General features: G+C 47.6%; 1 protein-coding gene across 1 annotated transcript; it reads right to left on the bottom strand.

Moving 5' to 3' along the window:
- Positions 1-678: 678 nt before the first annotated feature.
- LOC149431177 (intermediate filament family orphan 2-like) lies at positions 679-18,626 on the bottom strand. Its single transcript, XM_089665824.1, has 6 exons — positions 18,578-18,626; positions 18,356-18,468; positions 18,172-18,267; positions 8,230-8,370; positions 3,964-4,127; positions 679-911 (listed from the first exon to the last, which is right to left on the bottom strand). The coding sequence occupies exons 1-6, from the start codon at positions 18,624-18,626 to the stop codon at positions 746-748; spliced, it is 729 nt and encodes a 242-aa protein (XP_089521950.1). The 3' UTR covers positions 679-745.
- Positions 18,627-27,342: the final 8,716 nt, after the last annotated feature.

Raw genomic sequence — 27,342 nt, 5'->3', positions numbered from 1 at the left:
CGGATAATCAAACCTTGTGCTTTCTGATCTCTGTGTGTTCTGCCCCATCTCCTCTATACAGGGTGGAAGGAGAAAGCACAGCCTGCGCCTCCTCCCGGCACTCTCCCCCTATCTGTACTCCTGTCAGCAACCCAGAAAGCTGCGCAGGCGCACGACACGTCCTGGGGAACCAACAATTTCATCGGTTGGTAGGACACGGGATGGCGGAGACACAGGGCACCAAAGACGCAGCAGGCAGGACGTGAAACGCCCCACACCCGCACTGCAGGGCTCGGAACAGATCCGTCACATTTCAAAGGAAAATATTTTTATTGCGCTTCAGCATGAAAGGGGCCCAATACCTCTGATAGGTCCTAACCGAAATATTGGGACCTTCTGATGTTCATCTTCTGCGTTCAACCTTCAAATTTTACTTTTTCTTAACCATCAAATGTTTTCAATATACAAAATCAGATAAAACTTTGAATAACACTTATTGAAAAAAAAACAAAAAAAACAAAACAAAACAAAAAAAAAAGCACTTTCTTCCGACAACCCAACCCGGCCCCCCCCCCCCCCCCACACACACACACCTTGCGCTGATTGGAGCACAACAGTTGTGGTAGCAATGGGGGGAGGGGGGAGTTCTGGCTGAGGGGTCAAACGCAAAAGGTGCAATTTTTTTTTTTGTGCTTTTCAATAGCAAATTTTTTTAAGCTGCCCCCCTCCCCAGGAAAAATGTATAAAATGAAAGCTACTACGGGATTTAATGTGTAAAACTGACATTCTGAGCAGATAAACGACTCGCCTCTCCCGGGACCTCCACCGGCGTGGGGTTACAGTTTGCGAAATCTTCCCACAGCAGCAGCGTGTCTTCGTTCTCCTCCCACGTCAAACTGTCGCAGTCGTCATCGAAGTCGTACGTCTCCCGCCTGTAAAATGACAAAAATGACTCGCATTATGAAAATGGTTCGAAAATTGACGCAGCGATACTTTGAGAACAAACATTGTCACCCGGGTAAGAGGATGAGGATGGTGTCAGAGAGGTTTGATTCCAGGACGTCCACTAGGTGGCGCTGTGGTGTCAGGATTGATGGCAATTGGCTTGTACCACACAAAGCAGATTCTGTTGTTCGAATAAACCGACTTTTATTCCTAGCAGAAGGAAGAGCGCCCCATCGTTGGTGTCAGTGGGAGGAATAGTGCCCCATCGTTGGTGTCAGTGGGAGGCATAGTGCGCCCGTCATTGGTGTCAGTGGGAGGAATAGTGCCCCATCGTTGGTGTCAGTGGGAGGCATAGTGCGCCCGTCATTGGTGTCAGTGGGAGGAATAGTGCCCCATCGTTGGTGTCAGTGGGAGGCATAGTGCGCCCGTCATTGGTGTCAGTGGAGGAATAGTGCCCCATCGTTGGTGTCAGTGGGAGGCATAGTGCGCCCGTCATTGGTGTCAGTGGGAGGCATAGTGCGCCCGTCATTGGTGTCAGTGGGAGGCATAGTGCGCCCGTCATTGGTGTCAGTGGGAGGCATAGTGCGCCCGTCATTGGTGTCAGTGGGAGGCATAGTGCGCCTGTCATTGGTGTCAGTGGGAGGCATAGTGCGCCCGTCATTGGTGTCAGTGGGAGGCATAGTGCCCCGTCATTGGTATCAGTGGGAGGAATAGTGCCCCGTCATTGGTGTCAGTGGGAGGAATAGTGCCCCGTCATTGGTGTCAGTGGGAGGAATAGTGCCCCGTCATTGGTGTCAGTGGGAGGAATAGTGCCCCGTCATTGGTGTCAGTGGGAGGCATAGTGCGCCCGTCATTGGTGTCAGTGGGAGGCATAGTGCGCCCGTCATTGGTGTCAGTGGGAGGCATAGTGCGCCCGTCATTGGTGTCAGTGGGAGGCATAGTGCGCCCGTCATTGGTGTCAGTGGGAGGCATAGTGCGCCCGTCATTGGTGTCAGTGGGAGGCATAGTGCGCCCGTCATTGGTGTCAGTGGGAGGAATAGTGCCCCATCATTAGTGTCAGTGGGAGGAATAGTGCCCCATCATTGGTGTCAGTGGGAGGAATAGTGCCCCATCATTGGTGTCAGTGGGAGGAATAGTGCCCCATCATTGGTGTCAGTGGGAGGAATAGTGCCCCATCATTGGTGTCAGTGGGAGGAATAGTGCCCCATCATTGGTGTCAGTGGGAGGAATAGTGCCCCATCATTGGCGTCAGTGGGAGGAATAGTGCCCCATCATTGGCGTCAGTGGGAGGCATAGTGCCCCATCATTGGCGTCAGTGGGAGGCATAGCGCCCCATCATTGGTGTCAGTGGGAGGCATAGCGCCCCATCATTGGTGTCAGTGGGAGAAATCGTGTTCCTCCCGCTGACACCAGAGTTGGGGCACGGCTCCTCCCGCTGACACCAGTGTTGGGGCGCTATTCCAACATTGTATCAGTGCCCCGTTCAGTGGTGTCAGTGGGAGAAATAGCATTCCATCATTGTATTGGTGGGAGGAAGACTGCCCCATCATTGGTGTCAGTGGGAGGAACAGACTCGGGGGGGGGGGGGGGGGGGGTGCCCGGACCTCAGACTCAGGCAGGTCCGGCCGCCAGAAGATGTAAATAGAACGTCCCAATATATGGGATTTATTTCCGTCCTCGCCCCGGCGGTCGCAGTATGACATCAGCAGGTCAGGGATTGTCTGGCTCACTCAGCAGCTTTCATACAAGCTCCTCCCTCCCCTCTAACAGACGCAGAGACGGGATGCAGACAGACTTGGCTGAGACTTCCAGCCTCACATCCCTTCCCAGGACAGCAGTCTGCTAACACAGGAAACGGCTACCGCTTATCGGGGGCCATTCACTTCCACCGCAGACTCCTCTTATTGCATTCACACGGGGCCCGTCCAGGAAATTCATCCGGAGGGGCCCTATACCGGGGGGGTCTCCAAACGTCCGACATTAAAAGGGCCAGTTTATGGTCCTTCAGGCTTTATGGGGGCCAGACTAAGGCCATTGGAGGTAGAAAATGCCCCATCATTGGTGTCAGTGGCAGGAGTAGTGTCCCATAACTGGTGTCAGGGCACTATTTCTCCCACTGCCATTGGTGGGTGGTGTCAGTGGGAGGAATAGTGCCCCATCGTTGGTGTCAGTGGGAGGAACAGTGTCCCATCATTGGTGTCAGTGGGAGGAACAGTGCCCCCATCATTGGTGTCAGTGGGAGGAACAGTGCCCCATCATTGGTGTCAGTGGGAGGAACAGTGCCCCATCATTGGTGTCAGTGGGAGGAACAGTGCCCCATCATTGGTGTCAGTGGGAGGAACAGTGCCCCATCATTGGTGTCAGTGGGAGGAACAGTGTCCCATCATTGGTGTCAGTGGGAGGAACAGTGTCCCATCATTGGTGTCAGTGGGAGGAACAGTGCCCCATCGTTGGTGTCAGTGGGAGGAACAGTGCCCCATCGTTGGTGTCAGTGGGAGGAACAGTGCCCCATCGTTGGTGTCAGTGGGAGGAACAGTGCCCCATCGTTGGTGTCAGTGGGAGGAATAGTGCCCCATCATTGGTGTCAGTGGGAGGAATAGTGCCCCATCGTAGGTGTCAGTGGGAGGAAAAGTGTCCCATCATTGGTGTCAGTGGGAGGAACAGTGTCCCATCATTGGTGTCAGTGGGAGGAACAGTGTCCCATCATTGGTGTCAGTGGGAGGAACAGTGTCCCATCATTGGTGTCAGTGGGAGGAATAGTGCCCCATCATTGGTATCAGTGGAAGGAACAGTGCCCCATCATTGGTGTCAGTGGGAGGAATAGTGCCCCATCGTCGGTGTCAGTGGGAGGAACAGTGCCCTGACACCAATGATGGGGCAGTATTCCTCCCACTGACACCAATGACATAGGCTCCACCGGGATCCTGTCGAAAGCCCCAAATTCCACTTCAGGATTACTTGTCCTAACATACACAACATAATATTTAGTGACACCTCAGCCCCCCCCTGGTCCCACGAGGGGCACCCCACCATACTCACAGCTGGTTGAACATTCTCTTCATCTCATCGGTGATGTTGAGGGAACAGCTGACCTCGTCCTCGGAGAAGTGGCCGGCGTCGGCGTCTTGCTCAGAGAGGTTGTCCTCATTGGTCAGCTTCTTCTCCCTCTTTTTCGTCACGGCCCCACCTTCGGAGATAGAAGCCTCGTGAGTCACAAACCTCTCCTGTGTCCGGCCCGTGTGGCTCAGTGGGTAGGATGGACGCTGTGTGCACATTCAGTGGCAGCCTCGGCCGTGGCACGCATGCAATGCAGAGCAGGATGCACAGCACAGAGCAAAGCCCTAGTCTACGGTCCCCACACATCACACAGGACAGGAGGGAGATACAGAGTTACAAATCACAATGTTACAGAACACAATGAGCAGAGGCTCCGACCTGCACCGCTGCACCTGCACCGCACAACCATGGGAGGAAAACCTTCTATTTGCGTGGCTGGTGGTGGCTACCGTGATGGGAAGAAGTCAAAGAATAAAACGCAGCAAAGCTGACACGGCCCTAAAGCTGAACTCCGAGCGGACAGAAAATACACAAAGAAATGCTCTTCTGTATAATACATTGTTACATTTATTTATATATACAGTCATGGCCGAAATTGTTGGCACCCTTGATATTTTTCCTGAAAATCAAGTATTTCACACAAAAAAGGTATTGCATTAACACATGTTTTGCTATACACATGTTTATTCCCTTTGTATGTATTGGAACAAATATAAAACAGAGGCAGAAAAGCAAATATGACATAATGTCACACAAAACCCCAAAAATGGGCTGGACAAAAGTATTGGCACCCTTAACTTAATATTTGGTTGCACACCCTTTGGAAAACATAACTGAAATCAGTCGCTTCCTATAACCATCAATAAGCTTCTGACACCTCTCACCCGGAATTTTGGACCACTCTTCCTTTGCAAACAGCTCCAGGTCTCTCTTATTGGAAGGACACCTTTTCCCAACAGCAATTTTAAGATCTCTCCACAGGTGTTCAATGGGATTTAGATCTGGGCTCATTGCTGGCCACTTCAGAACTCTCCAGCGCTTCTTTGCCATCCATTTCTGAGTGCTTTTTGACGTATGTTTGGGGTCATTGTCCTGCTGGAAGACCCAGGATCTTGGACGCAAACCCAGCTTTCTGACACTGGGCCCTACAGTGCGACCCAAAATCCTTTGGTAATCCTCAGATTTCATGATGCCTTGCACACAGTCAAGGCACCCAGTGCCAGAGGCAGCAAAACAACCCCAAAACATCATTGAACCTCCACCATATTTTACCGTAGGTACTGTGTTTTGTTCTTTGTAGGCCTCATTCCGTTTTCGGTAAACAGTAGAATGATGTGCTTTACCGAAAAGCTCTATCTTGGTCTCATCTGTCCACAAGACGTTTTCCCAGAAGGCTTTTGGCTTACTCAAGTACATTTTGGCAAACTGTAGTCTTGCTTTTTTATGTCTCTGTGTCAGCAGTGGGGTCCTCCTGGGTCTCCTGCCATAGCGTTTCATTTCATTTAAATGTCGACGGATAGTTCGCGCTGACACTGATGCTCCCTGAGCCTGCAGGACAGCTTGAATGTCTTTGGAACATGTTTGGGGCTGCTTATCCACCATCCGGACTATTCTGCGTTGCAATCTTTCATCAATTTTCCTCATCCGTCCACGACCAGGGAGATTAGCTACAGTGCCATGGGTTGCAAACTTCTTGATAATGTTGCGCACTGTGGACAAAGGCAAATCTAGTTCTCTGGAGATGGACTTGTAACCTTGAGATTGTTGATATTTTGCCACAATTTTGGTTCTCAGGTCCTCAGACAGTTCTCGTCTCCTCTTTCTGTTGTCCATGCTTAGTGTGGCACAGACAGACACACAATGCAAAGGTTAAGTGAACGTCTCTCCTTTTTATCTGCTTTCAGGTGTGATTTCTATATTGCCCACACCTGTTACTTGCCCCAGGTGAGTTTACAGGAGCATCACATGCTTGTAACATTCTTATTTATCCGCAGTTGTGAAAGGGTGCCAATACTTTTGTCCAGCCCATTTTTGGAGGTTTGTGTGACATTATGTCGAATTTGCTTTCTTTCCTCCCTTTTTTTGTTTTGTCCCAATACACACAAAGGGAATAAACATGTGTATAGCAAAACATGTGTTAATGCAATACGTTTCGTGAGAAATACATGATTTCCTGGAGAAATATCAAGGGTGCCAACAATTTCGGCCATGACTGTAGCTACACTTTTGTCTGAATCTGATTAACGTGACCGATTGGGAGGAGCAGCACGAGGAGCCAATCAACTGCCCTGCCTTGGTGACCTATGTGGATGGAAGGAGAGAGTATCTCAGGCTGAGGCTTCTCCACTCACTGTCCAATCAGTGGCTGGGGGAGGAGCAAGACCTGTAAGTATGGACTAACTGCAGCAGAGAAAAATCAGGTCTCCTGCCCTGCCAGACACAGCTGTGCTGTATAGCCTATGGTGTCACTCAGAACTGAACGAACAAATCCCTGGATAGGTAGCTCATAGAGTGTGTGTTTACATACACATTATATATATATATTTATATTATGAGCTACCTCTCAAGGGATTTGTATATATAAAGTGTGTGTACAGGCGTACCTCGGTTTACAAATGTAATGCGTTCTGCGGGACATTTCATATTGCGGAAAATTCAGAAACCGAAACGCGGTTTCCCATAGGAATGCATTGAAAACAATTAATCTTTTCCGGAGGTAAAAAAAAAAAAAAAAAAAAAAGTAAAAAAATAAGTCTTTTATCTGTTCAAAACTCTTTATAAAGTGCACTTTAAAAGGCATAAATACTGTACAGGGACATGATTAAAAAAAAAAAAAAAAAAAAATCGTAAATGCATTGAAAACCAATTAATCCATTTTGGAGGTCAAAAAAAAAAAAAAAAGTATGAAGAGTTTTGAACAGATAAAACTTTTTTTTTTTTTTTTACTCTTTTTCTGACCTCCGGAACATATTGTTTTTCAATGTATTTACAATTTATTTATTTTTTTAAATCCTGTCCCTTTATGCCTTTAAAAAAAGTTTTATCTGTTCAAAACTCTTCATAAAGTGCACTTTAAAAGGCATAAAAGGGACAGGATTAAAAAAAAAAAATAATAATAAATAAATTGTAAATGCATTGAGAACCAATTAATCCGTTCCAGGGGTCAGAAAAAAAAAAGAAAAAAAATATATATATTTTATCTGTTGAAAACTCTTTATAAAGTGCACTTTAAAGGCATAAATACTATACAGGGTCATAATTACAAATTAATTCAGAATTAATTGGTTTTTACAAATTAATTTATCATGACCCTGTACAGTATTTATGCCTTTAAAGTGCACTTTATAAAGAGTTTTCAACAGATAAAATACTTTTTTTTACTTTTTTCTGACCTCCGGAACAGATTATTTTGGTTTTCAATGCATTTACGGAGGTCATAAAAAAGTAAAAAAAAGTCTTCTGTTGAAAACTCTTTATAAAGTGCACTTTAAAAAAGGCATAAATACTGTACAGGGTCATGATAAAAAATTAATTTGTAAAATGCATTAAAAACCAATTAATTTGTTCTGAATTAATTTGTAATTATGACCCTGTACAGTATTTATGCCTTTAAAGTGCACTTTATAAAGAGTTTTCAACAGATAAAATACTTTTTTTTTTTTTTTTTTTTTTCTGACCTCCAGTACGGATTAATTGGTTTTCAATGCATTTACGGAGGTCACAAAAAAGTAAAAAAAAGTTTTTTTTTATCTGTTGAAAACTCTTTATAAAGTGCACTTTAAAGGCATAAATACTGTACAGGGACACGATTAAAAACAAAATTTGTAAATGCGTTGAAAACCAATTAATTCGTTCGTATTGCAAAAGAAATTTGTAAACCGAGGCGTTATTTTCAACGGATTTTCATTCGTAAACCGAAAATTCCGTTCACCGAGGCGTTTGTAAACGGAGGTCCGCCTGTATAAAGAACATCTCTCGTGTGTATCTACCCATCAGCCTGGAGTTCGGCTTCCAATGAACCTCCCCGGATCTTAGTTTACCTTTCTTTGTTGCTGCGCCGATGAATTGTGAACGCAGCAATAGACAACTGGAATCGCAACACCAACCAAGCAAATGATCCCCCAATAGAGGATGGGTCCCCAGACTTTGTGCTTACGTTACATAATAAAAAGGAAAAGGGGGTCCCAGAGCGGACCGCTTGGCCGGATGAGAAGGTCAAAACAGAGAGAAAGAGAGAAGTTCCGTCACCTGGAACATCCTGGATACGTCCTCGGAATTGCGCTGCTGTGCCACATCACACAGCTTGGCGGTGATATCAATCCGCCTGCAGATATCCATGTCCACCTTCATGGCTTTTTCCTGGATCTTTGAGTCGAGATCGGTCATAGGCTGCGGGGGATATTTTGGATATTATCTTCTCTTTCTCTTATTTTTTATATAAATCTTGTACAAAAACCTTATTTTCTACATTGTATAAATCACATTCAGTACTGTGTATGTCATTCGTGATCGGTCTGCGGTTGTGCTATACGATTAATGCCATAGGGTTCAACCTTCAAGAGAGGAACGATTCCACCAACATGCAATTTATAAAACAAGCCATTCAAGCCAGCAGGGCAGGCCGGGTGACTGCAGAACGTTGAGCTGCTGCACTGAACAATGGAAAAAAATCGACTCCCTGCCAAAGATCAGATTGATTCGGCGTGACCCAACAGACTATAACATTTGCCTGAATAATTCACACTATAGTGAAAATTGTAAGTCAAGTTAGGTTGCATCCAAAAATGGTCGTCTACGATTTAAAAAGGGTGAGCTCACTCTGATGTGACCGATGGACGATTCAGCCATCTAACTGGCTCTGAGGGACTCCAGTGGTCTCTGTGCCTAAAATTTCCAGATTTGTAAACCACACCTTAGGTAGGGATCTGAGGTGGGAGGAAACAGAGGCATCAATGGCAGATTAGTCTGCTCACCTGTAGTCAAAAGAGAAGTTTTGGGTGGTCTGACCCTTTTAAAAAAAAAATAAATAGTATATCTTTGCTGTAACACAAAACGTTGATTTCTCTGCAAGTTACAGGAAAGCGGAAATCCCCAAAATTTTTAATTTCAGTCACCTGGTCAAAACTGGTTAGTGAATGTCTCTAAAAACCACAGACTTCATTTCTCGTGACCACTAGATAAACACAACGGATTCTGGATCACAGGTACCTAGTACTGCACTTGTTCATAGCCAACTTCGGATGATCAAAGCCAGGTATGGATGGTCACAGCCAACTGTAGACGGGTCATAGCCAACTATGGAAGACTACAGCCAACTATGAACAGTCACAGCCAACTGTCAATGACTTTCTGTAGTTGGCTATGGTCATCCATAGTTGGCCATGACCGTCCACAGTTGGCCATGACCCAACTGTAGACTAGTCACAGCCAACTGTAGATGGGTTATAGCCAAATATGGACAGTCACAACCAGCTGTAGATGGGTCATGGCTGTGACTATCCATAGATGGCCAACAGTAGATGGGTCATAGCCAACTATGGGTGATGAGCACTGCCAACTGTAAGGTCATAGCCAACTATGGACAGTCACAGCCAACTGTAGATGGCTATGACCCATGTACAGTTGGCTATGACCAGTTTTCAGTTGGCTGGGGTCATCTTTAGTTGGCCATGACCCATGTACAGTTGGCCGTGGTCATCCACAGTTGGCCATGACCCATCTACTGTTAGCTGTGATCATCCATAGTTGGCCATGACCCATCTACAGTTGGCTGTGATTGTCCATAATTGTCTATGACCCAACTGTAGATGGGTCATAAGCAACTATAGACAGTTACAACCATCTGTAGATGGGTCATGGCCAACTATGAACACTCACAGCCAATGGTAGATGGGCCATACCCCATGGTGGATGACCACAGCCAACTATAGATGATCATAGCAAACTATGGGCCAACTGTAGATGGCTCATAGCCAACTATGGACAGCCACAGCCAAACATAGATGGGTCTTTCCCATGTATTGTTTACCACAACCAACCGTAGATGGGTCCTACCAAACTATGGATGACCACAACCAACCGTAGATGGGTCCTACCAAACTATGAATGACCACAGCCAGCTATGGCTGGTCATAGCAAACTATGGGCCAACTGTAGACGGGCTCATAGCCAACTATGCACAGCCACAGCCAACCGTAGATGGGTCCTTCCCATGTATTGATGACCACAGCCAACTGTAAATGGATCCTACCCAATTATGGATGTCCACAACCAACCGTAGATGGGTCCTTCCCATGTATTGATCACAGCCAACCGTAAATGGATCCTGCCCAAATTATGGATGTCCACAACCAACCGTAGATGGGTCCTACCAAACTAAGGATGACAACAGCCAGCTATGGACGGTCATAGCAAACTTTGGATGATCGCAACCAAGTGTAGATGGGTCATAGTCCACTATGGACAGTCAAAGCAAACTGCAATCCTGGGAGAAGCAAATGGCAGTTTTAGCAACTTAAGAATTATACAGTCTTGTGAGCTGCAGAACATCTGATTGGCTCTAAGAAGTTATACCCAAAACCGTGCTCTAAGCTCTCACAAAAACACACAGAAGAAGGGACACCCTTAAAGAATCTCTTCACCACAAAACTGAATGAAATGAAGCAATTCTTTATTTTGCAAACACTGTACAAAGGACAAAACATCCCACTGCATTAAAAATACCCCAATGTCTTTCCACCCATCCCCCGAAAGTATCGCCTAGCAGGGAGATCTGATTGAGCCTCGAGTTGAACAGACCTGCATCAGTGAATGATGAGAAAATATGATGGATAGATCTCATGTCAATGGCTGTATGTGTGAGATATCAATCATAATAAACGGTTTACTGACCCGGGTCTGTTCAGCTTGGGGATAAATCTGAGTTCCCCGCTAGGTGATACTATTTAGGAGGGACCGGTGGCGTGCCATTTGGGGGAGTTTTAATGCTTTGGGATGTTTTGTCTCCGGAAGAATTGCTCCATTTCATTCAGTTTTATGGTGCAGACATTAGGAGGTCATTAGGAGGTGCCCCATGTTCAGGTGTCTGAAGTCCTTTATTGGTGGCCCCTTGTCTGTTTTCTTCAACCGACTAGAGAACTTCCAGACAACCGACTTGCGTCACTCAGCTGATATAAGCGCCCAGCAATCTGGGGCAATTACGGGCGGCTCGCTCCGACATCAATATTTTTGTTGCCGAATACAATAGAAAATATGTTTGTGTTTTAATAATCCTCGCAACCAACTCCACCGACTAAACACGCACAACGTCCATCAACTCCCTGAGAGTCGACCTGCCACATTCCACGTACTCTACAATCTTCATTGTCAGTTGGGCGGTTGCCTCCCTTCTGTGCTCACAAATCGAGCTCTTAGTGTGAACACTTATGTAAAGAAAGGGATTCCTCTATAGAGCCGGAGCCTACGCCTCTCCAGGTACACCTACCTGCCCTGGGACAGACACATGGACAGAGCATGTGAATGCAGCTTACCATGGAGCCTACGCCTCTCCAGGTACACCTACCTGCCATGGGACAGAGCATATGAACATGGCTTACAATGGAGCCTACGCCTCTCCAGGTACACCTACCTGCCCTGGGACAGACACATGGACAGAGCATATGAACATGGCTTACAATGGAGCCTACGCCTCTCCAGGTACACCTACCTGCCATGGGACAGACACATGGACAGAGCATATGAACATGGCTTACAATGGAGCCTACGCCTCTCCAGGTACACCTACCTGCCCTGGGACAGACACATGGACAGAGCATGTGAATGCAGCTTACCATGGAGCCTACGACTCTCCATGTACACCTACCTGCCATGGGACAGACACATGGACAGAGCAGTTTTTTTTTTTTAGTTGAATTGGATGGACTTTTGTATTTTTTCAGCCAGACTAACTATGGAAAGATGCTGACTAACCTGTGTAAGAAGGACATCTATCCTTACCTATTCCCAGCCCGGTCACATAATCCAATGGCTCCCCTGTTTCATCCAGCGGTGGCAGCAGCAGGGGAGAGGAGGGAGCGCTGACAACAAATGGGCCATTCTCAGCCTGCTCCAGTCCAGTCATGTGATCCCCTGTGGCAGCTGCAGGGGAGAGGAGGGAGCGCTGACAACAAATGGGCCATTCTCAGCTGGCTCCAGTCCAGTCATGTGATCCCCTGTGGCAGCTGCAGGGGAGAGGAGGGAGCGCTAACAAATGGGCCATTCTTAGCTGGCTCCAGTCCAGTCAAGTGATCCCCTGTGGCTGCTGCAGGGGAGAGGAAGAGTGCCAACAATGCCTGGGATTGCCTTGATGACGTCACTGCACCAAAGCATTCCCAGCCGTGGGTGGCACTCTTCCTCTCCCCTGCAGCTGCCACAGGGGATCACATGACTGGACTGGAGCGGGCTGAGAATGGCCCATTTGTTGTCAGCGCTCCCTCCTCTCCCCTGCAGCTGCCACAGGGGATCACATGACTGGACTGGAGCGGGCTGAGAACAGGCACATAGGTGTTAGAAGGGGGAGGAGACAGATTTAGGACTAGTTATGTTAAGCCTGAAATTCTACTTTAAAGGGACGGCATGGCTCCCACCACATACACTTCTATTCACAAACCATGGAAATGAGCGTTTTTGGGGTTTTTCTTGTTTTTTTTTTAACTCCTTTATGTCACATTTCACCCATATATTGTATCTTCAACCCTTCAGACTCTGGGATCAGCTTGTTATGCGAGACAAAAGGTGAAGAGAAAAACGCCCTCCGAGGATTACCAAACTCCGCACTCCGCTGAGCGACTCTGATCCGGCTCTGAACGGCTCGCCAAAAAACCGTACGCGGATAAAAATAGAAAAAACAAAACCAATGAAAAGGCGCAGAGCGCAGCCGCCATCCCGGACTTGGAGACAAAGAGATCTTGTTTTGGAGAAGCTGGAAATTAACACACGCCGTGCCGGGAGAGCAGAACTGGCTGGTTTTGGTGAAAATCCCACATTTGTTGTATTTGGTGAACGGGGAACTGCCTTAAAAAAACAGAATTCTCTGTTGCAGATTTTGCAATTCCACTTTTTGAACTCTTAGGCTGCATTCACACCTGAGCGCTTCGCAGCCTGAAGATGCCCAACAAGCAAAATCCCATTCATTTCAGTGGCCCCCTATACCCATTTGAGTGTGAACAGGGGCCATTGACATGAATGGGATTTTGTTGTTGGGCATCCTAGAGAAGGGGTCTCCAAAGTTCCTAAACAAACGGCCATATTACTGTCCTTAAAACTCTACGGGGTCCAGACTGTAGCAGGTGGGAGGAATAGTGCCCCATCGTTGGTGCCAGTGGGAGGAATAGTGCCCCATCGTTGGTGCCAGTGGGAGGAATAGTGCCCCATCGTTGGTGCCAGTGGGAGGAATAGTGCCCCATCGTTGGTGCCAGTGGGAGGAATAGTGCCCCATCGTTGGTGCCAGTGGGAGGAATAGTGCCCCATCGTTGGTGCCAGTGGGAGGAATAGTGCCCCATCGTTGGTGCCAGTGGGAGGAATAGTGCCCCATCGTTGGTGCCAGTGGGAGGAATAGTGCCCCATCGTTGGTGCCAGTGGGAGGAATAGTGCCCCATCGTTGGTGCCAGTGGGAGGAATAGTGCCCCATCGTTGGTGCCAGTGGGAGGAATAGTGCCCCATCGTTGGTGCCAGTGGGAGGAATAGTGCCCCATCGTTGGTGCCAGTGGGAGGAATAGTGCCCCATCGTTGGTGCCAGTGGGAGGAATAGTGTCCCATCGTTGGTGCCAGTGGGAGGAATAGTGTCCCATCGTTGGTGCCAGTGGGAGGAATAGTGCCCCATCGTTGGTGCCAGTGGGAGGAATAGTGCCCCATCGTTGGTGCCAGTGGGAGGAATAGTGTCCCATCGTTGGTGCCAGTGGGAGGAATAGTGTCCCATCGTTGGTGTCAGTGGGAGGAATAGTGCCCCATCACTGGTGCCAGTGGGAGGAATAGTGCCCCATCACTGGTGCCAGTGGGAGGAATAGTGCCCCATCATTGGTATTAGAGGGAGGAATAGTGCCCCTTTGTTGGTGCCACTGGGAGGAACAGCGCCCTATCGTTGGTGCCACTGGGAGGAATAGCTCCCCATCGAGGAATAGTGTCCCTTCATTGGTGTCAGTGAGGGAACTAGTGCCCCATTGTCTGTGTCAGTAACTATGCCCCACTGTTGCTGACAGTTGGGGGGGAATAACGACCCAAGGGCCAGATAAAAGCAAGCAAAGGGCTGCATCTGGCCCCCGGGCTGCATCTGGCCCCCGGGCCACAGTTTGCAGACCATTGTCCTAGAGCTACAAAGCGCTGAGGTGTGAATGCAGCCTTGTGGGCGGTTTACATTAGGTTTGGTCTCTGAAGAGAGTATTTGGCAGGCGCTATGCCCATCGGAAGCAACAGGGGGTAGAATTCCTGCAAGGCAGCAGGAAAAGCAGTTGGAGGGTCATGGTAAAAACGCAGCTCAACTGCAGAGCGTTACCACTAATTTAGTGTGAATGAGCCCTTTCACACTAGCGTCAAAAGCTGGCAAAATTGGTGGCATCACTCGGCTTAGCATGGGGCAGATCCCACGAAATTGGTGGCATCGCTCAGCAAAACTTGGCTTAGCATGGGGCAGATCCCATGAAAATGGTGGCATCACTGGGCAAAACTTGGCTTAGCATGGGGCAGATCCCACAAAATTGGTGGCATCACTGGGCAAAACTTGGCTTAGCATGGGGCAGATCCCACAAAATTGGTGGCATCACTCAGCAAAACTTGGCTTAGCATGGGGCAGATCCCACAAAATTGGTGGCATCACTGGGCAAAACTTGGCTTAGCATGGGGCAGATCCCACAAAATTGGTGGCATCACTCGGCAAAACTTGGCTTAGCATGAGGCAGATCCCACAAAATTGGTGGCATCACTGGGCAAAACTTGGCTTAGCATGGGGCAGATCCCACAAAATTGGTGGCATCACTTGGCTTAGCATGGGGCAGACCCCACGAAATTGGCGGTATCACTCGGCAAAACTTGACTTAGCATGGGGCAGATCCTACAAAATTGGTGGCATCACTCGGCAAAACTTGGCTTAGCATGGGGCAGATCCCACAAAATTGGTGGCATTACTCAGCAAAATTTGGCTTAGCATGGGGCAGATCCTACAAAATTGGTGGCATCACTTGGCAAAACTTGGCTTAGCATGGGGCAGATCCCACGAAAAAAAAAAAAAAAAAAAAAAAAAAGAAAGGCATATTATCCGTTCATAAGAACAGACATTTCCTGCCGGCTCCACGGACTCAGGTTTCAGGCAGCAGACTCCACACGCATTATTCATGGTTTGGTTTCCTTGGCCGGCAATCCTAATATGGCATCAATTCCTCATTGTTCTCCCAGAGCTCCCCAACCCAACGCACTGAACTATTTTAACCCTCTGAATGTCATTTTATCGTCTGACTGCAGCGGCCCACAAAGCTTCAATTTCGGGATTAATGCGAGGCATAAACAATAACAACATAAAAATGAAGAGCAACGGTGAGGATGCGCGGATGGCAGCCATTTTACCGCCCATCCAGAGTTGATGTGGTATAAAACTGCATCACACCACCAAAGGGTCCAGATACAACTTCATTCCAATAAAAGTCAATCCAAAAAAGGATCCAAAGGAATCTATGAGTGGCCCCTTCTTTAGGGCTTGATTGACAACAATGTAAATTGTTGAGTCATTTTTGTTCCCTTGAGCCCAAGTAAAGGTACCGGCACATGTTGGTCCATTCTGAAAAGACAAGGATGACTTTGGAATGGTTGAGTTTCCCCAAACTAGAAAGAGTCAGACTCACCCTTTAACCTCTCGATGATTCAGCTATTCGTAGTCACACTGACCTCATATCCGTACCAGAATGCTTGAAATCCCATTTCCCCGTTCCAGCAGGACATGCTCAATAAAAGGTCATGCATGTACTACGCACCATGTTAGTCTCACAATCACTGCAAATCTATCATTTTACGGCCAAAAAACACACAAAAATCACCTCTAAAACACACAGATTGTCCAGTTTAAAGGGCCAGTAGAGCCAAATGACCGTGCTGGTTGAGGAGGGCTATTCATACCATTCACAAACATAAGAATTCGGGGTGTATATTGAAAAGAGGGTGCAATCATTGTGCAGGAAAAAGAACATCCAAGAAAATGAGTCTCCCATCAGTAATCCTACTTGGTCTCCTTTACGCCGTTGCCAGTTACAGATTGGAAGAGGTCTCCTGCAGAACTTTGGGCAGGGAGCCATGTGGCAGTCATTGTTGCACCGCCAGGAGATTCTTTGGTTTTGCCAAGCTGGGTGACGTCTTTTACAGGGGCACTTTGCTTTCTCCTTTGGAACAACTGGTGCCACTCGCCCATAGGTGATGTCGGAAAATGTGTTATAAATGCTTTGCTCTAGATCAGAGGCCTCCAAATTACAGCCCGGGGCCACATTCAGTCCTCCGAGATCTTATTCGGCCTGCAGCTAGGGTTGGTAGCCTATCCACACAGGATTCTGATCTGGTGGTCTCTTCTGATTCAGATGGGGACCCTGATGTAAAGGGGTTTCTGATTTTGACCCTGATGTGGGGGGGTGGGGGGTTGTCTCTGATGGGGACCCTGATGTATGGGAGAGGGGTGTTTCTGATGGGACCCTGATGTATGGGAGAGGGGTGTTTCTGATGGGACCCTGATGTATGGGGGGGATATCTCGGAAGGGGACCCTAAAGTATAGGGTGGTGTGTGATTTTGACCTTGATGTGAGGGGGGGGGGGGTCTCTAATGGGGACACTGATGTATGGGGGGGATTTCTGAAGGGGACCCTGATATATTATGGTGGGGGACCTCTGACGGGGTCCCTGATGTATGGGGGCCTCTGATGGAGATGCTGATGGATGGGAGGTCTCTGATGGGGACCCTTATGGAGATGATGATGAATGGGAGATCTCTGATGTATGGGGGGGGGGATCTCTGAAGGGGACCCTGATGTATGGGGGGGGGGATCTCTGAAGGGGACCCTGATGTATGGGGGGGGGGGATCTCTGAAGGGGACCCTGATGTATGGGGGGGATCTCTGAAGGGGACCCTGATGTATGGGGGGGGGATCTCTGAAGGGGACCCTGATGTATGGGGGGGGGATCTCTGAAGGGGACCCTGATGTATGGGGGGGGGATCTCTGAAGGGGACCCTGATGTATGGGGGGGGGGATCTCTGAAGGGGACCCTGATGTAAGGGGGGTCTCTGATGGAGATACTGATAGATGGGAGGTCTCTGATGGGAACCCTGATGTATTGGGGGGGGGGGGGGGGGGGGGAGTTCTCTGATGGGGACCTGATGCATGGGAGGACTCTAATGGGGATTCTTATGTTTATGGGTGAGGTCTCTGATGGGGATGCTGATGGATGGGAAGTCTCTGATGGGGACCCTAATGTGGATTCTGATGTGTATGGGTGGGGGTCTCCGATATAGGAACCCTGATGTATGGGAAGGAGGGGAGGGGGTTCTGGTGGGGACCCTGATGCAAGGTAAGTCTCTGATGGGGATTCTGATGTATATGGTTGGGGTCTCTGGTGGGGACCCTGATGTGTACGGGTGGGGTCTCTGATGGGGACCCAGATGCATGGAGGACTCTGACAGATAGGAGGACTCTGAAGTGATAGGAGGGGGTCTGATGGGGGTTCCGATGTAATGGGGAGGCTTCTAATATGAAGTGATTTCTTGGAGCACATCTATTCATCCATTTATACAACTAATTTCTTTTTTCCAGCCAGCAAATATTTGTAAACTATACACTGTGGCCCTTGAAGTACAGTACCTGTATAGTATTTGGAACAGGATATAGCGCTCGGTACAGATATAGAAATGATTACAAACGTTCTTTATTTGTGAAGGATACAAGTAGCTCTACTGCACAACATAACCTTCATTGTAAGTATCCTGGCCCTTTAAAACTAGCTCACCAATCTGTTACTTTGGCTGATGGAGAAGCGGGGGGCCAAGTGGACTTTTTATGTTCTATAGAGGGAAGTTCTGCATTTCACTTCAGTGCCCGACAGTTTTACATGGATGAAGCAGTGTGGGTTAAACATTCCGCAGTGACCATGTCAGGAAAAAAGTGGTCGCTTTCCTGGGGGGGTACTTACGTCACTCATCAGACCTTTGAAGACCACCAGCTCCGATTTCAGTCTCTCGATTTTGTTGTTGAGCTCATCGTGGACATTGTAGGCTTCTTGAGCCTCCTAAAAACCAAGGCAGAGATGTCAGAGACTGGTCTCCATCTTATTGGGTTTAACGTTTCTATTCTTTGTCGGCCTCGTTCCATCTTACCTCCTGAAGGGTCTCCACCATGGACTCCAGGTTGGTCCTCTTGGCAAACTCTTCTTCCCATCTGAAAGACAAAAAGTGCAGATGGTTAAAGCAGTCATTGTAGCTGCTAAAAACTAATGGAGAGAAGGAGGGAGGTCAGAGATGGGGGGGAATAAAAACAAAAAACAGTTAAATCATTTTTCTGTTCTGTAAACGTGAGTATGTTCTTCTCTTGTAATCTACCTCCAGGCCGGAGTTCCACTCCCATGAGTTCAGTGAAAAACCTTTTCATCCCTAAACAATGCTGACCATAGTCTGCATTACTGAGGAGCACGGCTCATGATTACATTAAAAACCATAAACTCTTCATGTCTGTCTGGGAGCTCACATGCTTCCCTCATTAGAAGAGCCCTTATGGGCAAGAATCGCTTTCAGAATGATCAAACCGCCAAAGTAGATTTAAAGAGACCCTGTCACTTGACCCATTCAGGGGGCTCTCTGACGTGTACAATTTTCTTCATCTCTAACTTCTTTCTCAACCAACAGCAGACAGACCACAGGCCACATCTGGCCCTTCATCTGTCCCTTTCTGGCCCATTTGGGGTCAATGGGAAATTAGAAAACAGATGTAATTAGGGGAAGGCCATGGTACACTGCTCCAGAACTCTGGGAAGGAGTGTGGGTTCCATGGATCCAGGCCAGACAGTCAACAAGATGGTGGTGGTAGCTGTGCTTCCACCCTTGTTGATGCAGCAGTTGTCAAAACGGTGGCAGTTGGGCACTTCCACCCTTTCCAAGGAGTAGCTTTGGGTGTGTGTGTGTTTGAGGGGGGGTTGTTGGTGGTGGTAGGGGGAGGGGGTAGTGGATGGTGCTGCCCCTTGAGCAACTGGGGCAGACCATGGGATGTATGCAAATACCCTAATGGGTTCCCACAGACAGGCTGCTCTGCTGACTCTATGGGGAGATTTACTAAAACCAGAGCACTCCGAATCTGGTGCATCTGTGCATGGCAGCCAATCAGCTTCTAGCTGCAGCTTGTTCGGTTAAGCTTTGGCAATAAAACCTGGAAGCCGATTGGTTTCTATGCAAAGCTGCACTAGATTTAGTCAATCTCAATGCGACAGACCCAACCTGGACAGGGGCTTTTGGAGGGGACTAGGGGCTAGCCTTCTACCCCCCAATTATGGGCCATGAAGAGAGCAGATCATTCTTTAATGATGGACAACAATGTGATGAATGCCGAGAGCAAGCCTTGGTGGGTCGGTCACACTCCCTCCTATGTATGTTTGGCCCAGGGAGGTGCTAGCTTACCATATTACATGATATCGCATGTCTAGTTATGTGCACCAATACACCTGGGATAGGATTGGCTGTCACAGCGGTCACATGATCGGGAAAGCTCCCGATCCCAAGTAGAGATCGAGAGCTGTTAGCCGCCGGCAACTGTGCCAAGCATATATGCGTTAATGCCCACCCGCCGAGAGGCCACATGTATGTCTACAGCTGGTGGGAAGGAGTTAAACTGCCCACCCCCGACTAACAAGTATGCAATGCAAAGGCCTGCCTGACTGGACAGACTGATGGGATAGCTTAGGCGGGTCCTCATTATAGATCTATCCTCTTTTCCTGTTCTGGTGACAACTCAAATGTTTAGATTTCCCATCACAGTTTGTCCTGGTGACAATGGTTCCCATGACAAAGAGCATAAATCTGCCCACTGAGGAGGAAGACAGCAATGAAAACCTGACAGGTGTTCTAACCCTTCCACATACCCCTCCAAGGCAAAAAAAAAGGCTTTGGCTCGAGAAATGTTAAATATGTCCAATTCAATAATAAATATTGAGGTAATGTACTTTTGAGTTGTGATGTAGCTACAAATAGTACTTGTTACCCTTCAAAGAATAGATCTAAATCTTTGTTCTATTAGTCTGGCGGCGAAGAATGCGGGCGTTCGGCTATTTTTGGAGACCTGCCAGTTCTCATCGCAAGCTGTAAAAAATCATTATTTGAAATGAGGCAAAAGACACATTCCAGAGTCACAATCTATACGTTCTCGTCAATACCAGCCTACAGCTGGAATGTGGCCTCCTCAAATCACAGAACCGGCCAATCGATGGAGAAAAAGCAGGCGGATGGGTAACTCGATATACAGCATCCCAGTGCAATACGAGTTAAAGGGCCAGAAACATTCAGACACAGGCATGGACCTCTTATCAGATCAGAGACACAGGCATGGACCTCTTATCAGATCAGAGACACAGGCATGGACCTCTTATCAGATCAGAGACACAGGCATGGACCTCTTATCAGATCAGAGACACAGGCATGGACCTCTTATCAGATCAGAGACACAGGCATGGACCTCCTATCAGATCAGAGACACAGGCATGGACCTCCTATCAGATCAGAGACACAGGCATGGACCTCCTATCAGATCAGAGACACAGGCATGGACCTCCTATCAGATCAGAGACACAGGCATGGACCTCCTATCAGATCAGAGACACAGGCATGGACCTCTTATCAGATCAGAGACACAGGCATGGACCTCTTATCAGATCAGAGACACAGGCATGGACCTCTTGTCAGATCAGAGACACTTGGGCCATCACCAAAATTCTCAAGAGTTGGTCTAGATCTCCTAGGTGGCATTCACAGGGGAGCAGAAGGCGTTTCTGCAGCATTTTCTTCAGGTATTTTCCAAGTTATTATTATACAGGATTTATATAGCGCCAACAGTTTGCTCAGCGCTTTACAATATTTTCCAAGAGTTTGCACATATATGAAGCTTCAGGAGGTTCCTTCCTGGGCTGGCCAAGCTGGGCAGTGTTGAGGAGCACCTGGTACAAAAGTTCATGACGCTTCAGAAGATTAAGTCCAGAGCTATGTTGTGATTATTTGTACTTTTGTATTTCTTATTTGGAAAAAATTTAAAAAATCTATTAAAAAAGAAGATTAAGTTCAAATCTTTATTGATCAAGGGAATCCAATGCGTTTCAAGAGAAATGTCTCCCCCTTCCTCAGGGCAGGAGCGGTGGAAGAAATTAGAGGAAGAAGGGCACCTCTAGAGTTTCACAGATGCATAGAACTCATTTAGAGGCACTGACATTGAAGTCTACAGGGCCAAATATGTCTGAATTTGCTCAGAAAATGTTTTTTTTTTTTTGGTACAGCATAGGTCAACAATAGGAAAGAATAGGATTCTGCATGGTGAGCGTGGTCAGGCATACAAGCTGAAAAAACCACTAAGTGTGAATGGGGACTTTGGAGTCTTAAAACTGATCAAAAGAAATAAAAAAACAGGCACATAAATAAGACCAGTAAAATATAAATATTTATTTCACCAAAAAATGGATTTTTAAGCTTTGGATAGATGCTGGCAGGCTAACCCAATGCCCCAGATTTCCGTCTACTAATACCAACGTTGGAGCCAGTGGTGTATTTAGGTTTTGTGCTGCCTTAAGCAACACAAAAATTGGTGCCCCCCTGCCTGACATTGACCAAGAACTCCCCTGCGCTCCACCCAAGCCTTCCACTACCACTGCCCCCCCATACACCAGCCACCATCCCCCATGGCGAGAGAGAGAAAGACACCTTCACAGCTCCGGACATCCCCAGGAACGAGAGTCGAGCTGTGCATACACCATCATGAAACCCACAGCATCTCTCGGAACCCACCAGGTCCCCACGATGTGTGTGTCCCTTCTTCCATCACTTCTTCCAAGGAGCAGTGCTGCCCCCTGTGAAAGATGCCGCCCTAGGCAAATGCCTTGTTTACCTTGTGGTAAATACACCCCTGGCTAGAGCACTGTTCCTCCCAGAATACTAAAGAGGAGGCATTTTCTACTCTCATTGGCCATAGTCCGGCCATCCTAAGGTTTGAAGGACCATCAACTGGCCCTTTGTTTCTTAAGTTTGGAGACCCCTGCTCTAGATCAAGAATAGGGTAGGAGGAAGGTTCCCCCAATCATCAGATGCTGGTCATCCTCTTGAGATCAGCATGTTGTCTTTTCTAAAATGGTGAGCTAAGGGTAGGAGATACACAGGAAGAATACATGGTGTACCAGTCATAAGAAAAAAGGTCAAAGTTCTCGGTGGAGCTTTTTTTGTTGCATACATTTAGCCATCTCAATTTGGCCAGCACAGATCACCTTCAAAATGGATTAGACTTCCTCTTTAAAAAAACGGACAATTCGTAAACAAAATGGACTCAAAAATACGACATCCAACCCACATGCTGCAAATGCTAAAAGGAATAACTGAATAATATAACAGGAATCCCACCCAGAGACCAGCATATGGTCAGGTGACCTTTGCCAGGGCATCCATCACTTGATACCTGTTGTGGGATTTTTTGGGGCTCACCCTAGCAGCCAATCAATGGCTGCCTTGCCACTCCAGCTTTGGTGAAACTACAAGTTCCATAAAGCACTACACGACTAACAGTCATAGGCAAGATTCCCAAAGGAATGATGGGATTTGTAGTTTCACCACAGTCAGAGGGCCGAGGTTGGGGGAGAAAGTCTCCCACTTTTGGTCCTCCAGGCCAGGACAGTTCATGCGATTGGTGGCAGCTGAAGCAGAATTCTTGGCTGACTTGATATTTTTTCTGTATTTTATTATAGGGCTATGTTTATTTTAAGCAATCTTAAGCCGATGTTAATATACAAGGATGGACCCAGCAGCGGTAATCTGCTTAGAGAGCGCAGGAAGCGAGGATGCTGCTATCTCTCCCTGATCTCTATACACAGACTGGAAGCTCCATATTCAGTTTCACGGAACGCACTAAATTTAGATACCTCTTTCAATCCAACACGAAAAAAACCTCCGATCTAGTCTGCCTCAGCGCCTGGAGAGCTTCCAGAAGTCCTTATCCTGCGGCATGTGAAATATGTCTCTATTTTAGCTGCATTCCAGCCAACAGCAAATGTGTTTAGCAGAGGAGAGCGATTGCTGCGGCTTCGCTCCCAAATCATCGCACTGGAAGGAGCAAATGAGTCTGCCATCCTCGTGTTTAACAAAAGTCCTCCAAGGGCGCAAGGAGAAAGAAGAACTCCAGCCCAACAGGACCTGCCAAGAAATAGATAGGTCTCACCAAGAACTGGTCTCACCAAGAACTAGATAGGTCTCACCAAGAACTGGTCTCACCAAGAACTAGATAGGTCTCACCAAGAACTAGATAGGTCTCACCAAGAACTAGATAGGTCTCACCAAGAACTGGTCTCACCAAGAACTGGTCTCACCAAGAACTGGTCTCACCAAGAAATAGATAGGTCTCACCAAGAAATAGATAGGTCTCACCAAGAAATAGATAGGTCTCACCAAGAAATAGATAGGTCTCACCAAGAACAGGTCTCACCAAGAACAGGTCTCACCAAGAACAGGTCTCACCAAGAACAGGTCTCACCAAGAACTGGTCTCACCAAGAACTGGTCTCACCAAGAACTGGTCTCACCAAGAACTGGTCTCACCAAGAACTGGTCTCACCAAGAACTGGTCTCACCAAGAACAGGTCTCACCAAGAACAGGTCTCACCAAGAACAGGTCTCACCAAGAACAGGTCTCACCAAGAACAGGTCTCACCAAGAACTATGGGCCCATCTCATAACCAATCACTGGGACCTGCAGAGAAGTACTAGGTGGAGGGATAACTTGGAGCCTATTCCTCTATATCCATATAAAATTCGACATGAATGACATCATCGGACTTTCACAAGCATAGCCAAATCCATCGGGGATCTCGGTATCTATAGAACACAGGCAGGAAAGCTTTACAAATGGACCTTTCAGACCTCCAAGCATAAGGCACCGCTCCAGACCTGCTCCTCAGGCCGTCTCCATGGATGTCCAAGGTGCTGGCCCAAAAACTCTCCAGAATTGTGTTGACTCGATCTGTACATTTTACATTTCCAATAAAACAATTTTATTTCTACACCAAGGGCTGTGCTAATCCAGAAATTGGGCGTTCAGCAAATTCTTGCTGAGGTGATGGCATGGTCGTACCAGAAAGGTAGCAGCCCAAGCCTCGAAGGGGGTCCATCACCACCCACTATTGGGTGTACCCCCAGAAAATGACTTCTTCCCTACTCCTCACAGCTAGCCATTACCTACTAGTGACCGATAAAGTCAAACACAAACTGTCTCACAAAGTCTGTTTCCGCTCGACTTCTTTAAACCAACAGATAAGAGACACATCCTACAGGTCTCTGCCTTCTGAAGAGCCTTTATGGAAGCAGCTATACCACGGATGATTCAATAGAGTCCCATGCCCAAGGATCACCTTTCCTTCACGTTTCACCAAAAAAAGGATCAATCCTTGTGGTCAAGCCATTTTGGTGAAACTCATCAAGGAAAGGTGATCCTTGGGCATGGGGCCCTATGGAAGCAACTATACCACCACTGATGATTAAGGATCTTCAGGTGGAAGAGACGTTTGGGGTGCGGCTCTCAACCACCTCTAGACCCGTTAGTAACTTTACAAGTTCCTGACACATACAGCAACCGTATTATTTCTCAAAAGAGCTCAACGGTTTAAATAAAAAAGCTATCAAGTGACTTTTCCTAGACTGTGATAATGCCATTAGTCTGCTGCAGACAGTAGGAAAAAGTTCCTCAGTCTCCTCTCCCTTCAGACTGTACATTGTAACTTCGTAGCAAGTCACAAGGTGAGAGGCTACAAGCAGGGGCTGATCTGTGTCAAGACATTTGTGAACACAGCCAGAAACGGCACAGGCACCAGTATTTTCAGGACTTTGTCATCTCTGAGCCACCATCTCATTCTAGGAAGTAGATGGTGACCCTGGATGATGCCTAAAATAAAGATGGCACCATCTTTCTGGAGAGAAAAGCTGATGAAGGCATTGCCAGGCAAGAGGTAATAATGACCTGGAAGTAATAGACACATTACTAGGCAAGCAACGACTTAAAGGGTAAAGTTCATCTTTTCAGAAAAAAATGAAAAGATAAACTTTAAACACCATTCACCCTTCCCCACCCCCCTCTCTGATGTACTTACCTCCGTGGGTGATGAGATGTCAGTGCGCACGCAGTGGTCCGGGGGATCTGAAATCTTTGCTCTTTTTTCTGCAGCGCTTCCGGGACAGACCAGAGCGATTATGATTGGTCAGGGCTGGCACAGGGCATCATTCTGATCAGTCCTAGAATCACTGCAGAACGGGAGATTGCTGCACCGGGAGCATGGGCACCGACCGCTCGCCACCCTCGGCGGTAAGCAGGGGAGTATTTACCACAAGGCAAACAAGGCATTTGCCTAGGGCGGCATCTTTCAGGGGGGCAGCGACATTTTTCAGGGGGGTCAGCGTCGCCCCCCTAAACAAAGGAATAGAAGAAGAGACATGCAGCATGGGTACCAGGTGGGATCTGAGAGAGGCTGCGGGCTGCTTGATGGTGTATGCGGAGCCCAACTCCTGGGGATGTCCGGAGCTGTGAAGGTGAGTCTTCTCTCTCAATGGGGTGGGGGGGGTCGCCATTGTATGGGGGGCGGTGGTAGTGGAAGGCTCTCTCGGGTGGGAGGGGGGCGGCTAAGGTGTTGTTGGACAATGTCAGACTCTCTTCATGGGGGAGGGGGTTGTTGGTCGATGTCAGGGTCTCTGCATGGGGGGAGCAGAATTGTGTGTTGCCTAGGGCAACCTAAATACACCATTGGGGGCACAGGGGTGCTGTTGGTCAATGTCATGCTCTCTTCGTGGGGCAGGGGGTTGTTGGTCGATGTCAGGGTTGCTGCATAGGGGAAGCAGATTTGTGTGTTGCCTAGGGCAGCACGGACCCTAAATACACCCCTGGTGGTAAGTACAGATAAAATAAAATCTATCTTCTATTTATCTGTCTATCCAGCTAGACAATGACAGGTCCTCTTCAAGTAAGGGCTGTAGACAACCTACTGGAGATTTTATTTTTTCTTGTAAAGTGAAACTATCAAGAAAAAAAAAAACAAATCTGAAAGTCCCGGATTATTTTGTGTGAACGTGGCCCCGGCGATAATGGCCTCCGGGGGGGAAACGTCATAAAAGTGAAGAGCCAAATCGATCTGAAAGTATTATTGACAGGTGAGCCGCCTCTCCCGCACAGGACCAACAACAGGTGTACAGGTGGAGCGCTGACTAAGTCTGATTCACAGTGTCAGATTGTACCGCTCCTGAGGTTGTACGCCGAGCCCCGCAGGGACAGACCCACAGCGTGGAATGTCAGAGCCAAACTATGCAATGGGGGATGAGAAGCAGCTCAGGTATGCGGGACAGGTAGCTTTCTCGCCTTCTTATGACTAAAGCCCAATCAAGCCACCGACGCGGATTACACAGAGCACTGGAATGAGCAAAAATGAAATCAGTAAAATGAAGCAGAGCACAGCATAGAGTCCTCAAAAAGTCCTTAATTGGTAAAAATATATACGAGGATTGTACCAAAAGTGGGCATAACTTTTATCATCGTTCACATTTCACATGTTGGTGGAATAACTCTTCTCCTATAGTAACTCTTCATCTTCTTTTAAATTGCAGAGAAAGCAGAAGCAATGTGCCGTCATGGAGTTGATGGAGTTGGGGTGCGGTACGGGTTGTTAGACATCAACAGAAGGCTACAAAATGCAGTTTTCTTAGGGGCAGAAACTATTCTGTTGACTAGGGGGGGTCTCAAGGAACCCCTAGCAAACTCTGGAGGAACCCTGGGTGAGAATGGCAGCTCTGTAGTAATTCGTCAGGTAAATAACAGATTCCAAGCGAAAACAATATGTCTTCATTGAGTTCCTGATGGAGGTGTGGAGGCTGCCTGACTTCCACAGAAAGCTACAGAACGTCTATGGAGATGACCTCATTGCCAAGAGTCACCAAAGACAAGGTACTGCTCTTGGTGTCCTCTCCGTAAACATTCTGTAGCCTTCCGTAGGGCTGTCAGAAGGCCTGTATCCGTCCAACAACTCAATGACGGCACATCGCTTCGGCTTGATATCCATTATTCACCTGCAATGAAAAAGAGGAGGAAGAGTTACTATA

Source organism: Staurois parvus, unplaced genomic scaffold (genome assembly GCF_062004578.1).
Source record: "Staurois parvus isolate SC_StPar_1 unplaced genomic scaffold, SC_StPar_1.0 ptg002364l, whole genome shotgun sequence".
Lineage (NCBI taxonomy): Eukaryota > Metazoa > Chordata > Amphibia > Anura > Ranidae > Staurois > Staurois parvus.
Note: the sequence above shows the minus strand (reverse complement) of the source record. Positions and strands in the feature narration are given on the sequence as shown.

What these genes read in the sequence shown, in the direction of transcription:
- LOC149431177 (XM_089665824.1), bottom strand. Translation starts at nt 18,626, where the DNA reads ATGAAAAGGTTTTTCACTGAACTCATGGGAGTGGAACTCCGGCCTGGA. An exon ending in TCAAAGGTCTGATGAGTGAC is followed by an intron (nt 8,371 to 18,171) that starts GTAAGTACCCCC and finishes TATCCCCCGCAG; the next exon opens with CCTATGACCGATCTCGACTC. An exon ending in AAGAGAATGTTCAACCAGCT is followed by an intron (nt 912 to 3,963) that starts GTGAGTATGGTG and finishes GTCATTTTACAG; the next exon opens with GCGGGAGACGTACGACTTCG.